General features: G+C 44.2%; 1 protein-coding gene across 6 annotated transcripts in view; it reads right to left on the bottom strand.

Moving 5' to 3' along the window:
- Window positions 1-15,232, bottom strand: part of ncm (pre-mRNA-splicing factor nucampholin) — a 70,068-nt gene that overhangs the window by 8,866 nt on the left and 45,970 nt on the right. For all 6 annotated transcript variants that reach the window (XM_084590686.1, XM_084590687.1, XM_084590688.1 and 3 more), the window contains 4 exons: window positions 13,999-14,144; window positions 11,772-11,849; window positions 6,117-6,269; window positions 4,672-4,799 (listed from right to left, as the gene is read on the bottom strand). In XM_084590686.1, coding sequence (XP_084446812.1) covers window positions 4,672-4,799; window positions 6,117-6,269; window positions 11,772-11,849; window positions 13,999-14,144 — 505 coding nt within the window. The remainder of the gene's footprint in view (window positions 1-4,671; window positions 4,800-6,116; window positions 6,270-11,771; window positions 11,850-13,998; window positions 14,145-15,232) is intronic.

Genomic DNA, 15,232 nt, shown 5'->3' with positions numbered 1-15,232 from the left:
CAGTTCAGTACCAGGAAGAGTGTAATAATGACCTGCGGGTCCCCCAAGACAGAGAGGGATGGGCAACCACTAAGGATGCAAGACAGGGTGATCCCATCAGTGTCGCCATATCAATACCTGGAAGTTCAGCTTACCACAAGTGTGGATTTCATCATCGCGCAAGAAAAACGAATCCGCGCGAAAGCACTGCGAGGCCAGCAGATACTGAAGGCACGTGCATTGTGGGCCTTCAGTCGCATGAAACTGGTTCAGGGCCTATGGAAGGCGCAGTGATGGTTCCTGGACTCACTTTCGCCAATGCGGTACTTTGTCTGTAGTCGGCTATCCGGGAGTTATTGAGCGGCGGCAAAGTGAGGTGGGAACACAAGGCTCTTGGCGCCCATCGATCGAAACCCAATGAGGCGGTGCAGGAGGGCATCGGGTGGTCCTCATTCGAGGCCCAGAAGGTGGTGGCGAAGCTTGGTTTTTAAATCCAGTCTTGGGGCCTTGGTCAGGAGAGCTGGGTGTGTAGAGTACAACACTACCTGCTGTACTGCGGAGTATCCCCAAGATGGAGGAAAGGAAGAAGAGAGAGCATAGACTAGCAGCCAAATTTAAAATCCCCTTGCCGGCTTTGTGCGACCTGAAGGGCACAAGGCTGAGCTGCGGCAAACTGCGTGAACTCCGTCGGGAGCTCACTGGTTTTCGAAGCCTGCGTGAGGGTTTGGTGGGCGAAGTGTGGTGGACGGCATGTAGACAGAGACATAATGTGTGCAGTGTGCCAGCAAGCAGAAGAGACCACAGAACACGTTGTCCTATTTTGTCCAATGCTCCAACCACAGCATCAGGTCGGAATGACTCTTAAATAGGCACTTGGATTCCCGCCTCGACGACTGCTCGATGAAGATTCAGCTGCCGGGGATGCGAGCATAGGAGAGACAGCCGACATGGCTGAGGATGTGAAAGCAACAAAGCGACGACTTGTGCTGCGAAGGGAAATTTCTATGAAGGCCTATAGACTGTAAGCTCACCGACATATAGGTTAGGACACTTGCGGAAGTTTTTTTTTTTTCCGTAAGGACTCAAAGTTCGTGGACGATGGCGCCGACTACATTAATGGCACGATAGCTCTAGAGATGAAATCGGAGAAAACCTGGACTAGGAGGCGCTGCGCCACTCTGTGCATCAGTACCCTCCATGGAGACCCTGTCAAAACCTCGGCGCAGCACGGCCGCATTGTCTGCTCCGTGCTGCATTCCAGCGTGTTTGTTTCTCTCCTCCTTTGGCCGCGTTCTGGCCGCCATCACGCTTCAACAAAGAGGGCAAGAAAAAAAAAATCTAGAATGAATAAAATGACGCCGCACTTTTTTCGCAAAGCTTGTGTGGAAACGGTAACGGGATGGTTGTCGGCTTTTTTTCTTAGGTATCTCGTACCACTCGTATCTCCCACCTCTGTTTGCAACTGGCGGTGCCGCAGCAGCCATTGCGGAACAGAGTCGGCCTCGAGAAACAGATATACGTCAATCGTTCTATCCTCATACGTGATCCTGCTTCGGGAGCTCAAAACTGCACACTCGCTAGAGCAGATAACTGAACTAGGATTTGCACAGAGTAGCTGTGGAATTAAGAAGGCAAAGGTTTCTGTGTAGAGATGTCCCCATCTGCATGGAAAGTAGTCAGGCATTTTCCTCGCTCTTCGTCTCGTGGAGAGAGGAAACTGCCGCAAAAATGGCATGCCTCGGCTTCTCGTCAGAGACCCAGGTCGTTATGAACCCCTCATCGTTAAAGGTAGATAAGTCATTGATTTCAAATGGCAGCGCCGCAGCAGCGATCTTCCCTTGGCCGCTGTCAGCATGAACCAAAGGGTAAGGCGGCATGCTTTGTGCCTTTGTAGGGAATGCGCCGAAAACAGGCACCACAACGCCGGTAGCACCCTGTGTAGTTGTCGCACTGCTGTAGCGAATGGGTCATTATGGGTGGCAACGTTTACTTTTGTTCACCTTGTTGGGGGGGGGGGGGGGGGGGGTCGCCTAAAACGCCTGTCCCTAAAGAGTTGAATGGGCCCCTTTCAAGTGAGCAGTCACAAAGGGAAAGGAAGCCTCCCAACCGGCGCCCGGAGCACTCGTCGCTGTGTACACGCGTATCAATTATTCTCCACGAGAAGAATGGACCCTTCATTCTTTGAATAACATGAACAGAGGCATCAAGAGGCGCCGCCTCTTGTTCTTCAAAATACCCGTCACTTGCCTCTCGCCTTTGAGTAGCGAATTCGAGTCTTTTTTTTTTTTAAATGTCTGAGCCTGCCAACAAGCGTTCTTTGAAAAGAATGTTCGCAGTGATCAATTAATCATAATTTCTCGCTTTCGAAAGCACCGATAAAAAACACATTTCCAGCCAGTCTCTTTGTCAGCCAGGCAACCAAAAAAAAGCAAACATAAGAAACACCACCGGCAAAGAGCGCCGGCTTTGCACGTGACCATCTCCCTCCTCCTCACTCTTTCTCCTGCTCCGCGTGCACGTGCAGCTGTGCGTGGCACGTGCTCCCCGCAGACTCCGCAGACAGCCGTGCGCAGTGCAGGCACGGCTGCGCATAGTTTTTGTAGTACCTCTCCGCTCCGCTAGAAACCGAGCGCTGCCGTCGCGGAGCAAACTCCAGCTTGGGTTCCCTATAGCAGATTCATAAGAATTTTTGGCAGGGTTTCAAGGTTAGAAGCCTTGCAAAAAAATACGGGCATTCGCACTCTATGATTTTAGCGATCATCAAGGCTGGGGATGTCCTGCAGTTCCTCCAGTCACTAGTCGGTTTCATGTACGCATAAAGGACTGCCACCAGTGTACGCGCTACTGGATGCGATGCACACAGCGATCGTCAAGGTTCAGCTGCTGCTCAAGCGAGCGCAAATGTCCGGCTTTTTTAAAGTATGTTTAAGTTATTTTATGGCTATTGATATATCCTGTAATAAAGTGTGTAGTGCTCTCTACGATAATTAGAGTCGTTCGACCCAACTTACTCATTGCTGGTAAGCAGGCAAGCCTACATGCATGGGAAAATACGTGGGTGCTTTCTTTTTTTTTTCTTTTTCTTTTTTTTCCCCCCAAGGGTCCAGATATAGCAATAATCAGTTATAATGATCTGACTTTCCGGTTTTCTCAGTATCGTTATAAATGGACTGCTTTGTATACCAGCTTGCCATTTGCCTTCTGAAAGGAAATTTTAGAGTTCACAGCTATATACTAGAAGGTGACACCTCAATATGTCGTGCCATTATTTTTAGTGGCTGCAGTTGCAATGGAAAGTGAATGACTAAGGGCTCCACAACCTTTCCTTATAGAAATAACGATTATCTTCACCTTCAATTAAAAATTATTCAACTGTGTAAACAATCCAGTACTATACTATTACCTTAACTAGAAGCATGAAAAAGAGAACTAGCATTTCACAACATGTGTGGAAAAAGGCAGCAGTCTTTGAAAAATGGAAAAAAATCTGGCGGCTTTTTCATCTACAATTAAATTTTATTCAGCTCTGGAAACAAATGAGCACTGTTTCATCATCTTACTGCAAAAACGAAAAAAATAGAATTTCATTGAATGGGTAGAAGCAGAAAAAAAAAACTGTTGGCTTCCTTCATATTGTAGGATCTCAATGACACAAATATGAATTATATGAATTTCAAGTGATACGAATTTGTAAATTTCCTTGACCGAAGTGTGCTTTGTACAACGAGCAGAATTTGAGGCATTTTGCAAGTTCTCCCATGGCACTACCACTGATGCAAACACACGAGCCATAGCCACACGCTCGGATATTAAGTGAACCCCACAGATTACTGGCAACCACAGTGGCGTAGCTATTAGAGTGCTTGACTGCTGTACACAAGGATGTGGGATTACACCCCGGCCATGGTGGCAGCTTTCCCATGAGGGCGAAAAAAAAAAAGGCACCTGTGTGGTGTGCTATGTCAGGGCACATCAAAGAATCCTAGGTGGTCGAAATTTCCGGAGCCCTCCACTACGGCATCTCATACCCAGAGTCGCTTTAGGACGTTAAACTCCATAAAGAAAAACAAACTACATATCACATATTACGAATGTCAGTGCTGCTGTACACGCCGCGAGTAATGAGCTATGACTGTGCAACCGTAAATAAATACAATCACATTAAAAAGATTTGGGTGATTGCATTTCCCATGCGGCAACAGAGGCTAGGATTCGATCCCGCATCCTGCACCACCACAGCGGGTGGTAAACTAAGCTTAGATGCTACGGTTTTTATACACAAATTTGAGTAAGGACCAGACCTGCATTCCTAGAACATACACAATTTTCTCCAGTGCTTCTTGCTTGCACATGAATTAAAAACACAAAAGTGCACCAGACATGGGATGGGACTGAGGGCATAGGACATATGATGTCCCACATTCTCAGATAGAAATCTGCATGCTATGCAGTACTCCACAAAACCCAAACAAATACCACTGGAGCTAATTTTTGTTGTTAGCAGAAACAGGAAGGTGAAGAATTGCCTTTCAATGACTCTACAGTGCCTTTACATTTACAATGATGAGAATTTGATGCCAACACTAAGTGCACATATCTATACAGGTTACACGAAAGTGCAACCTTTTAAAATTGAATATGCATCAAGTGATGAAAGCACACCAATACAAGGAATTGAACGAAACAACTCACGGATCCTTTATCCTCTCATTCAGTTTTGGCAGTCCCATGTACTCGCACAACTCCTGAAAGAGGATCTTTATGAAAATACGGCTTGATGACGTGGTGTCATCTTCTGTGAGCTTGATGTGGGACAGAACCTGCACACATGAAAGAAGAGCACATTTTTAATCTTTCCCACAATGTACTTAATCTCGACTCCTTAGAGTAATCTTGAAAAATAAGTGAAATCACAAACCCCACATAGAGGCTGATCTACTGTTTACTAAAGCAATTATTCCTCAAAGTTCAGCAAGGTCGCATAGTGCGGCGGTTAGAGGAAAAAAAAGAAAAAAAAAAAAAGGCCTAACTTCCCCGATTAATGTTTACTGTGTTGTGTTTTCTGGCACTCAAGGAGCTAACCAAACACAGGGTTAAGTGTGCTGTTGTGCTAATTTTTTTTTTATAAGCAATAGGTCACAGTTCATTTAAAGGGTTTACTTCCTTTAAATAAAAAAACTAAAACAGATGAAATCTCAACAAGTGCATTTTGTCTTAGCAAGAGCATTGGATGAAAAGGGATGTGTTCTTTATAGAGAGATTTAAAATTATTTTTTCTCATTTCTTGAGTTTTGTGCATAACAGTAGATTACGGTTGAGTGTTAAGCCATCACTGCACACGCAGGCTTTTCCCGTTTGAGGAGCATCAACTTCTGCGTGAGATATAAAAGTCTAATGCGGAGGAGACATAAGATTACTTCAATAAAGAGCCTTTGATGACAGCATGACTTCCATTCCTCAATTTTTGGTTTAACCAGATGCAGTTTGTTTTTACTTTATTATTCCAAGAAGGCTGCCATTTATTCCAGAGTTCACTCTGTACGAACTTCATTCACACAGTCTTTAACGAGGCATTTCAATTTGTTTTACTACAGCATTGCAAGCATGTGCAACACTTTCCTCAGCCTTCTCATCCCCTCTGATGCCTGCGTGCCCAAAACCCAGCAGAATTTTGTTACCTGTCCTCGTTCATCAACATTTACCACGTTATGTATGGCATCTCCAATTAAGGGCTGCATTGCATTTTTGTGGTGCAAGCTGCGATTATGCTTAGAGAGTCTTAGTAGGAAATGCCCTTTTAAACTTTTCTAATATTGTTTCTACAGCTACTGAGACGGCATAACATTCAGTAGTAAAAACTGGTGATATGCGAATTAGTAGCATACTGGTGCTTTTCGCAGTTCTGGGTGCATATCTGTTTGCCAGACCTGTTTCCAATTCCCTCGCTTTATGAAACGCTAAAACAGTGCACTAAATTTCTTTTTTTTTTTTTTTACTTTACTCATATGCCCATATACTGCAAATCTCAAACGCTAAAAAACACCTCAAAACATTTAATGCAATTCTACTGTGTACCGAACCATTTACTTGCATCTGTACACTGGAAAAACTGAAGGGCTACTGCAAAATACACTCACAGTCCATGGAATGGCATCTGTAAAGAGAAGGTGGGCAAAAAACTTGGCAACATTCCGTAGCTTGTTTGTCTCAAAACGGTGAATGGTGTCGTATGAGCTCAAGAAGATCTGCTCAAAGGGCTCTGCATACTCCTTTTTCAATTGGCAGAAACGCTGGAAAAAAAAAAAAAAAAAGAAGTCAAGAAAATATACCCTAGTTAACAATACTGAAGCAAATGGTAAAAAAAAATCAGGGGCTCATTATGACGCACATACGAATGATGTCAACTGTCACTGAAAGCAAAACTGAATACAGTGCTTTATTTTAATCAGTGCAACTGATCAATGGGACATCTGCAATGAAACCATTTCTTACCTGAAATATAAGTGATAAAAAAGCATAAGAAAAAGCAACCGCATGCCACCAGCATTGTATTAGCAATTTACCGTATATACTCGCATAATGTTCGCACCCCCTACATTGGCCGTCAAAAATATATCCCCCCCCCCCCCCCCCCCCCCTGCATAATCATCGCACCACCAATATTACCACCGCGAGAGTCGTCTGCTAATGGTAACAAGCGCCATCTTCGGAGCGCTACTGAACCTAGCTGGCCTCGTGTGCACACGCTACCAGGCAGAAATAGCGTGCTCGGATATATCATCATCATCGGTTATGTTCTTTTTTTTTTTTTTTTTACCTCCGTGATGCTTGTAGTCGTCGCCATTTTGCAAGGTGTCTCTGCGTCTCGTTGTCATTGTTCCTTCGTTCTGTCCGTGTTACTTGCTTTGTTCCACCGTCTACCGTGTACTTGGTGCCGCATTGCGGTGGGGCAGTACGCAAGTTATACAGCTGCTTTTAAGCTGAAAGGTATGGGCTACAGCATAGCAACCGCACTGCCAGCAGGCATTTCGGTGTCGAGTTCTGCGTAGTGCGCTACTGGGGACAGCGATTGCAGTGTCGATACGAACTCGGATCAAGTCTCTGATTAAGAGTAGAACTATGTGGTCTGCTGTGAGCATTATACCACGGAACGCGGGGTGTGATGATGAGGCTGCGTGCAATAAATAAAGTGCTTTAGCAATTTGTGCTTTTGGCGACCCTGTACTTTTATAACAAGGGTAACTTCTGCTTTACTGCCTTGTCGTGGTGGAGGGGCTTGCGAAACTCGATGAAGTTGTGAGCTCTGCTGTGTAGGGCCACCCAAGACAGAGAGGTCACGGCAGAGAGTTCTGACAAAATGCGATTCACCACGACGCTGTTAACACACTGCATACATTATGTCAAAAGATTTGGACAACCCTGCAGTGGCCACAGGATTGGAGGAGGTCAGTTTACATCCCCATTCCAAAGAAAGGCAGTGCCAAAGATTGTTCCAACTACCGCACGATCGCGCTTATTTCGCATGCTAGCAAGGTGATGTTAAAAATCCTGCAAGGTAGGCTGCAGCAGTATGTGGATCGGGAGCTTCAGGACGTGCAAGCTGGGTTTCGCAAGGGCAGAGGAACTAGAGACCAAATTGCCAACCTTCGCTGGATCATGGAAAAAGCAAGAGAGTTCCAGAAACCCATTTACTTCTGCTTTATTGATTATGCGAAAGCGTTTGACTGCGTAGATCACAGCAGATTGTGGCAAGCTCTCCAAGAGATGGGAGTTCCAATTCACCTCATCTGTCTCCTCAGGAACCTTTATGAAGGGCAAGAGGCCACAGTCAGAACTGGGCATGGTCTTACTGATTGGTTTCCGATTGAGAAAGGGGTGAGGCAAGGCTGCATACTGTCGCCCTGCCTATTTAACCTATATGCAGAGTGCATCATGAGGAAGGCCGGTCTGGACGAGTCTTCAGCTGGAGTGAAGATCGCTGGAAAACGCATCAACAACCTTAGATATGCGGATGATACCACTTTAATGGCAGAAAGTGAAGTGGATCTCAAGAGACTTCTGATGCGCGTACAAGAAGAGAGTGAGAAGTTTGGGCTTAAACTGAACATTAAAAAGACGAAGATCATGGCGTCTTGCCCTATAAAGTCCTGGAGCATCAATGGACAAGAAGTGGAAGCTGTGACAGATTTTCTGTTCTTGGGCGCCAAGATTACCTCGGAAGGAGACTGCAGCCATGAAATTAGGAGACGCCTGCTTCTGGGAAAGAGAGCAATGGTTAGCCTTGACCGCCTAGTAAAGAGCAGAGACATTAGTCTGCCAACCAAGATCCGTATAACCCGTGCTATGGTCTTTCCAGTTGTGATGTATGGATGCGAGAGTTGGACTGTGAAAAAGGCTGACCGCCGAAGAATTGACGCGTTTGAATTGTGGTGCTGGCGAAGACTCTTAAGAGTTCCTTGGACTGCCAGAAGATCAAATCAGTCGATATTGTCGACCATAAACCCTGACTGCTCATTGGAGGGTCAAATTCTAAAGTTAAAGCTCAGCTACTTTGGTCATCTGATGAGAAGAGAGGAGTCGCTGGAGAAAGATTTGATGTTGGGAAAGGTTGAGGGTCGCCAGAGAAGGGGTAGGTAGCGAACGCGATGGTTAGATGGCATTCTCGAGGCATTGCAGATGAAGCTATGTGATGTTAAGAAGATAGTGAGAGACCGGAAAGCGTGGCGTGACATGGTCCATAGGGTCACGAAGAGTCGGACACGACTGAACGCCTGAACTGAACTGAACTGTGATTCACTGGAGAAGGTAATGGCAACCCACCCCAGTATTTCCTGCCAAGGAAACCCTATGGCCAGTCACAATACCATCAATGATATGGTGCCGGAAGATGAGCCCCCCAGGTTGGAAGGCGTCCCACATGTTACTGGGGATGAACAAAGGGCGATTCCTAGTAGCTCCAGGACGAATGAAGCGGCTGGGCTAAAGCCAAAAGGACGCTCAGTTGTGGATGTGTCGGGAAGCGACCGGAAAGTCCGATGTTGCAAGGAGATATATCACATAGCAACATGGAATGTAAGATCTATGACGCAAGGTAAACTGGATGTCGTCAAGCGAGAAATGGACAGATTGAACATTGATATCTTGGGTATCAGCGAGCTCAAGTGGACCGGAATGGGAGAATTTAACTTCGGCGACCATTATGTCTTTTATTGTGGGCACGAATCCAAGAGAAGGAATGGGGTCGCTCTCATAGTAAACAGAAGAATGGGCAAAGCAGTGCTAGGGTACAACCCCAAAAACGACCGAATGATTTCACTTCGGATCCAAGGTCACCCTTTCAACATAACAGTTATCCAAGTCTATGCACCGACCACTACTGCTGAAGAAGCTGAAGTTGAGTGATTTTATGCAGACCTACAATGCCTTTTAGACCGCACCCCATCATCAGACGTCGTTTTTCTCATAGGAGACTGGAATCCTAAAGTCGGGAGTGAAGAAATATCCGGAATTATAGGCAAGTTCGGTTTTGGCGAGCCAAGTGAAGCTGGACAGAGGCTAGTAGAGTTTTGTCAAGAAAACAACCTGACCATAGCGAATACTCATTTTCAACAGCACAAGAGGCGCCTGTACACATGGACTTCACCGGACAGTCTGTACAGGAATCAGATCGATTATATTCTTTGCCGGCAGAGATGGAGAAGCGCTATACAAGCAGTAAAAACAAGGCCTGCGGCCGATTGTGGCACCGATCATCAGCTTCTTGTTGCCAAAATTAAGCTTCGATTGAGGAAAACGCAGAAAACTAGAAGGCCTTTCAGGTATGATCTGGATCAAATTCCATTAGAATATGCTGTGGAAGTCAGGAATCGATTTCAAGAATTAGATCTAGAAGACAGACAACACGAAGAGATGTGGATTGATGTTCGTGATATAATACAAGAAGTTGCTGCTAAGGTAGTTCCAAAGCAAAAGAAATGCAAGAAAGCAAACTGGTTAACTGAAGAGGCTTTGCAAATAGCTGACGAAAGGAGAATGGCAAAAGTTATGGGGGAAAGAGAAAGATACAAGGTTCTCAATGCGGATTTTCAGAAAATAGCAAGGAGAATTAAGAATGCCTTCCTGAACATACAGTGCCAAGCAGTTGAGGACAACAGCCAATTAAGGAACACAAGAGCTCTGTATAAGACAATCAAAGATATCAAAGGAAGCTTCTGTGCTAAGCTGGGCGTGATAAAGGACAAACGAGGCAAGGACCTCACTGAAGCCTCAGAGATAAAGAAGAGGTGGCAGGAATACACAGAAGAACTGTACAAGAAGGACCTGAATGTGCAAACCCAACATAAGACGGTTGTGATTACTGATCTCGAGCCGGGCATCCTGAAGAGTGAAGTTGAATGGGCCTTAGCCAGCCTTGCTAAGAACAAAGCTAGCGGAATTGATGGCATTCCAGCTGAGTTGCTTCAAAACCTCAACCATGACACTGTTAACATTCTGCATACATTATGTCAGAAGATTTAGACAACTCTGCAGTGGCCACAGGATTGGAGGAGGTCAGTTTACATCCCCATTCCAAAGAAAGGCAGTGCCAAAGATTGTTCCAACTACCGCACGATCGCGCTTATTTCGCATGCTAGCAAGGTAATGTTGAAAATCCTCTAAGGTAGGCTGCAGCAATATGTGGATCGGGAGCTTCCGGACGTGCAAGCTGGGTTTCGCAAGGGCAGAGGAACTAGAGACAAAATTGTCAACCTTCGCTGGATCATGGAAAAAGCAAGAGAGTTCCAGAAACTCATCTACTTCTGTTTTATTGATTATGCGAAAGCATTTGACTGCCTAGATCACAGCGGATTGTGGCAAGCTCTCCAAGAGATGGGAGTTCCAATTCACCTCATCTGTCTCCTCAGGAACCTGTATGAAGGGCAAGAGGCCACAGTCAGAACTGGGCATGGTCTTACTGATTGGTTTCTGATCGAGAAAGGAGTGAGACAAGGCTGCATACTGTCGCCCTGCCTATTTAACCTATATGCAGAGTGCATCATGAGGAAGGCCAGTCTGGACGAGTCTTCAGCTGGAGTGAAGATTGCTGGAAAACGTATCAACAACCTTAGATATGCGGATGATACCACTTTAATGGCAGAAAGTGATGTGGAACTCAAAAATTTTCCCCGCATAATTATCGCACCCCCCCACTTAGCAACAATTTTCCGCGAAAAAAAGTGCGAGCATTATGAGAGTAAATACGGTATACCTTGGATCTAGGTGGAAAGTGCAATGACCTCAAATGAAATGTATAAAAACCGGCCAGCATGATGACAACAGACCCAAACCTGACCATGTTGTAAACTCTTGCTAAGGCTGAGCATAGTTTCAAAAGAAGAAGTCCCAGCATATATTGCAAATGACCACTGCTGATTCAGGATGCAACCAAGAAGAATGCACACTGAAGTTATGATGTAGCTGACCAGGAAAATGCACAAAAAGGTTTTATACACAATCATTAAAGCTGCAGAAATGGCCATTGAATTTAAAGATATGGCCTGCATGGTTTCCATCCAATATCCTATTACTCACCAAGCACAAAATAAATGGTAAAATGCAAGATCAGGCTACACGAATTTTACCTTCACTAATCATAATTTAAAAAAAAATTACCATACTATGTTCTCTGCACTCCACCTAAGAACTTCAGCAGGCAAGATCGCACAAGCACACAAATAATGCAGGAAGGAAACAGCAGACAAAAGAAAACAGCAAAAAGAAACTCACTTAAGCTTACTGGAATATATACATACCTGGGCCAATAGTCCAAAAAACTTTTCATAAGTGCGCTGCTGAGCACAGCAGTCAAGAATCATGTGGCACATTTCAGTCTGCAACATCAACAATTTAGTTAATAGCATGCAAGTGCTCACAACAACAACCACAGCCCACAATATGCACAACACTACGACACTAGAAAGACACCATGAGTAACACCTCATGCTGCAATAGTCACACACAAATAACTCAAACTTGAACAGCACCAAAAGTTTGTTTCAGTAAAGAGGAGTTCGAATTAAATGTAGCTGCTTCCCAACACGATGTTCACAGGACTGAACCCCCCCCTTCGAGTAAGCAGCATGAACCTAACAAGTCTTAATGACTGCCCACTGTGCATGACTACCTGCAAAGCAATCTCACTTGACAATCAAATTGCAAAATGACTGCTCACATCACACACAACTAGAAGTGTGCAGAGTTTTACGAATCGAAAGTGTTTGTTATTCGATTCATGTTTGAAAAACTGATATTCAAAAATTTCTGAATATTAGAAAATGAAAATTTTTTTAATTCATCGCAGTTTCCCTGTGCTGCGCGCCTCACCGCTATGTTTGAACCACGTGGGTTGTGCAGTGAAGCATCCTCAAAACATGGCGGAGCCGTTTTGTAGAGAGGGACTTTGGTGAAGAGGGCCTTCCTGACAGTGTGCGCAAAGCAAAGTACTTGACCAAAACGAGAAAAAACGTCGTTCTCACTACGGTTTCATATAAAACGCAAACATCTATTGTACGGGTATTCATCAGATGAAATTACTGTGATGCGAATGGTTCATCGCACTTTTTAAAGGTGCATTCAATAATCGGAGCTTTCATTTAATAAGGGCATTTTGTTCAGGTCCTTTAAAGAAGGCCGAATTAACGAGAGTTTACCATATTTAGCAGTGATATGACACTTCCACCTGGCTTAATGCAGGTCCTTCCTGTACAAAATCTGGTATATGGAATCCTGGATAAAATTTATACTAAACTTTACAGTAGGATGTAGTTTAGTTTCATTTCCAACTAGGATGTGAACTCCGAAATAAACAAGACGAACAGGCTTGCTATTTTTTTAATTTTCCATCTTTTTTTTCCATATTTGTACTTGATTCGTATTAGAAAATTTCACACACCCCTACACACATCCAAAAAGAACAGCAATGCAAACTTCAATACTACTTACAATGCCCACTGTTTATAACACCTTGTTTTTCAATTTTACTTGGCGGTTTTAGCCAACAAAATGTTCATGCATGACACTAGCCAAAATGCTCGAAGTCCAAAAATGCAAAAACTCTGTGCTTGATGTTCTTCCAAACACCTGACAAGACTCATTGTCTTGAACACTAAAAAGTGAATGCATTAAACTGGTCACCGTAGGAGAAATATTTCTGCACTTTTAAACTGAAAAAATTTTAGGCACACACAAGGGAACCCGAAAAATGTACGAGGCACTACAGTAATTGCAAATGAAACCTTAAAATTGAGCAAGTTACAATCAAACTGTAATGCTTCCCACATAACAGATTTTCAGTAAACTTCAGTGTTACAGCAGCTAATAAATGTGCGTGCCAATGTTGCTGATAAGTATAAAACAATAAAAGCATAGAATGTATCTTGACTATGAAAATAAACTACTTTGCTACGAAACACAAAAAACACTATGATAGCAAAGGCTGCAGAATGTATGTTGACAGTGAACCCAAGCTGTTATGCAACTATGTACAAGCACTGCATAACAGATTGGGAGAGGCAGACTGGCACTTTATATTGCATCTGTAGCCCTTGCGTGGAAGTATAAGACGGGCCTGGCACAGTTCCACTGTGTTCCAACTATGCTGCGTGAGGGGATATAGGACATTACATTATGTGCTATCCAAGGTGCAGTGCGGAAAGAAGTGTGCTGTTCACTTCTCTATAAAAAAGAGGAATTCACTTCAGGACGCAGTCTACCCGTGCCGAAACCGGTGTTGTAGAAAGGAGGTGACATGGCTTCTTTTAGTTTTCCTACACGACTCAGATCTGCATTCAAGATGGTGGCGGTTCCACGCTTTGTGTGTACGTGCCTAACTTGTGAAAGCAATTAATATTTAAGTGCTGTTACAGTGGAGCAATTGCTGGCAAAACCTGGAAGGCTAATCCCCCCTTTAGCCAGCAACAATGTCAACCTTAAGGCAGTCTGGTAGACTACAACGCTATTATCTACTGACAAGGGCCTCACCACTTGTCCAGGCTTGAGCTCAAGCTTCAGTAACTTGTGAGCACATTCCTCAAAGTTGAGGCTGGACTGGATGGTCAAATAAATTGTTCTTCTTAGAGCCACCAGGTTGGTTTCAGTATTGTCTATAATTTCACCATTTTCCTCCCCTGTAAAAATGAAAGCAGAGGTAAAAAATGCTGCACATGTCTGGCGTACCAACTTAAGCCTTCGCACGTCTCAAAATTTAAGAGGCCTCATGAATGTCATGTCACTCAATTTCCTCACTAATGAGGGCCAACGCTTTGCAAAATGTTGATGCAAGCTCCCCAAATTAACACGGAGTAACGATGGTAACAGTCACAAGAACAAGTGCACTTTGTGCTTCAAACATTTCCAAATATAGAGACTAGATCAGCCTTTAAAGCTTCACTACCATGAAATTTCACTACAATTAAATAAAATTCGAGTCATTGTCAGTGGCCACTGCACTCCGGCTGTGAGTGTAAAATGGCTGACATAAGGCTGCTCCTTCGCTTCTCTTTTATAAATGGGTAACATGTGCCGCATCAGAATACGTGCCTTCAGAGCACTGTGCCACTGAGGGTGAGCGCTGCACACCAGCAAAGCTTGCTCAACGTTCATTTTTGGCTGGCGCCGTGAAGTTGGGCTCTTCGTTACAATACCTGGCACATTTAATATCAATACACAGCTCTCGTAGATGCATCGATATATAAAATAATTTCTTTTCTCTAGCTTGGAGTTTGAGCATATTAATGCACACAAATGAATCTCAAAAATTCGATACAGTTTTTCCTGCGACTCTTAGTCTTCAGCCAATATTTCCCGCTGTTTCGAGTAGGGCTTTGCTGCATGTTTAATGAGGCGAATTTGCCAATGTCACATTTGTCGCCGCTTGGTAATGCACAGAAGTGTGGAATGCTTTTCGCGACTGTAAAACCAAAGTGAACGTACAAAAAATTTGTGTAAATAGCGCAACTGCCTCAACAATATTTGGCAATAGTGAATTTGTGATGTAAATGCTCTGTAACATATTATCTTCAAGAAAACTTCCCTATCAGAAATGGTGCCAACAAAGGAATCGTATCTTTATATAGTTGCATTGAATCTCCCGCTGAATCCTCACCATGTTGCGCCCAGGGACTTCAGCAGAGACTAGAAGTCTCAGGTTCCGAACATGATCTCACTTTGCACTTGAAGGTTGCATCCGGCATTTTATTTAACGGGTTACTGATGG

This window comes from Amblyomma maculatum, chromosome 1 (genome assembly GCF_055883805.1).
Source record: "Amblyomma maculatum isolate TAMU_Amacu chromosome 1, ASM5588380v1, whole genome shotgun sequence".
NCBI classification, from domain to species: Eukaryota; Metazoa; Arthropoda; class Arachnida; order Ixodida; family Ixodidae; genus Amblyomma; species Amblyomma maculatum.
This window is presented reverse-complemented; position numbering and strand designations above follow the sequence as displayed.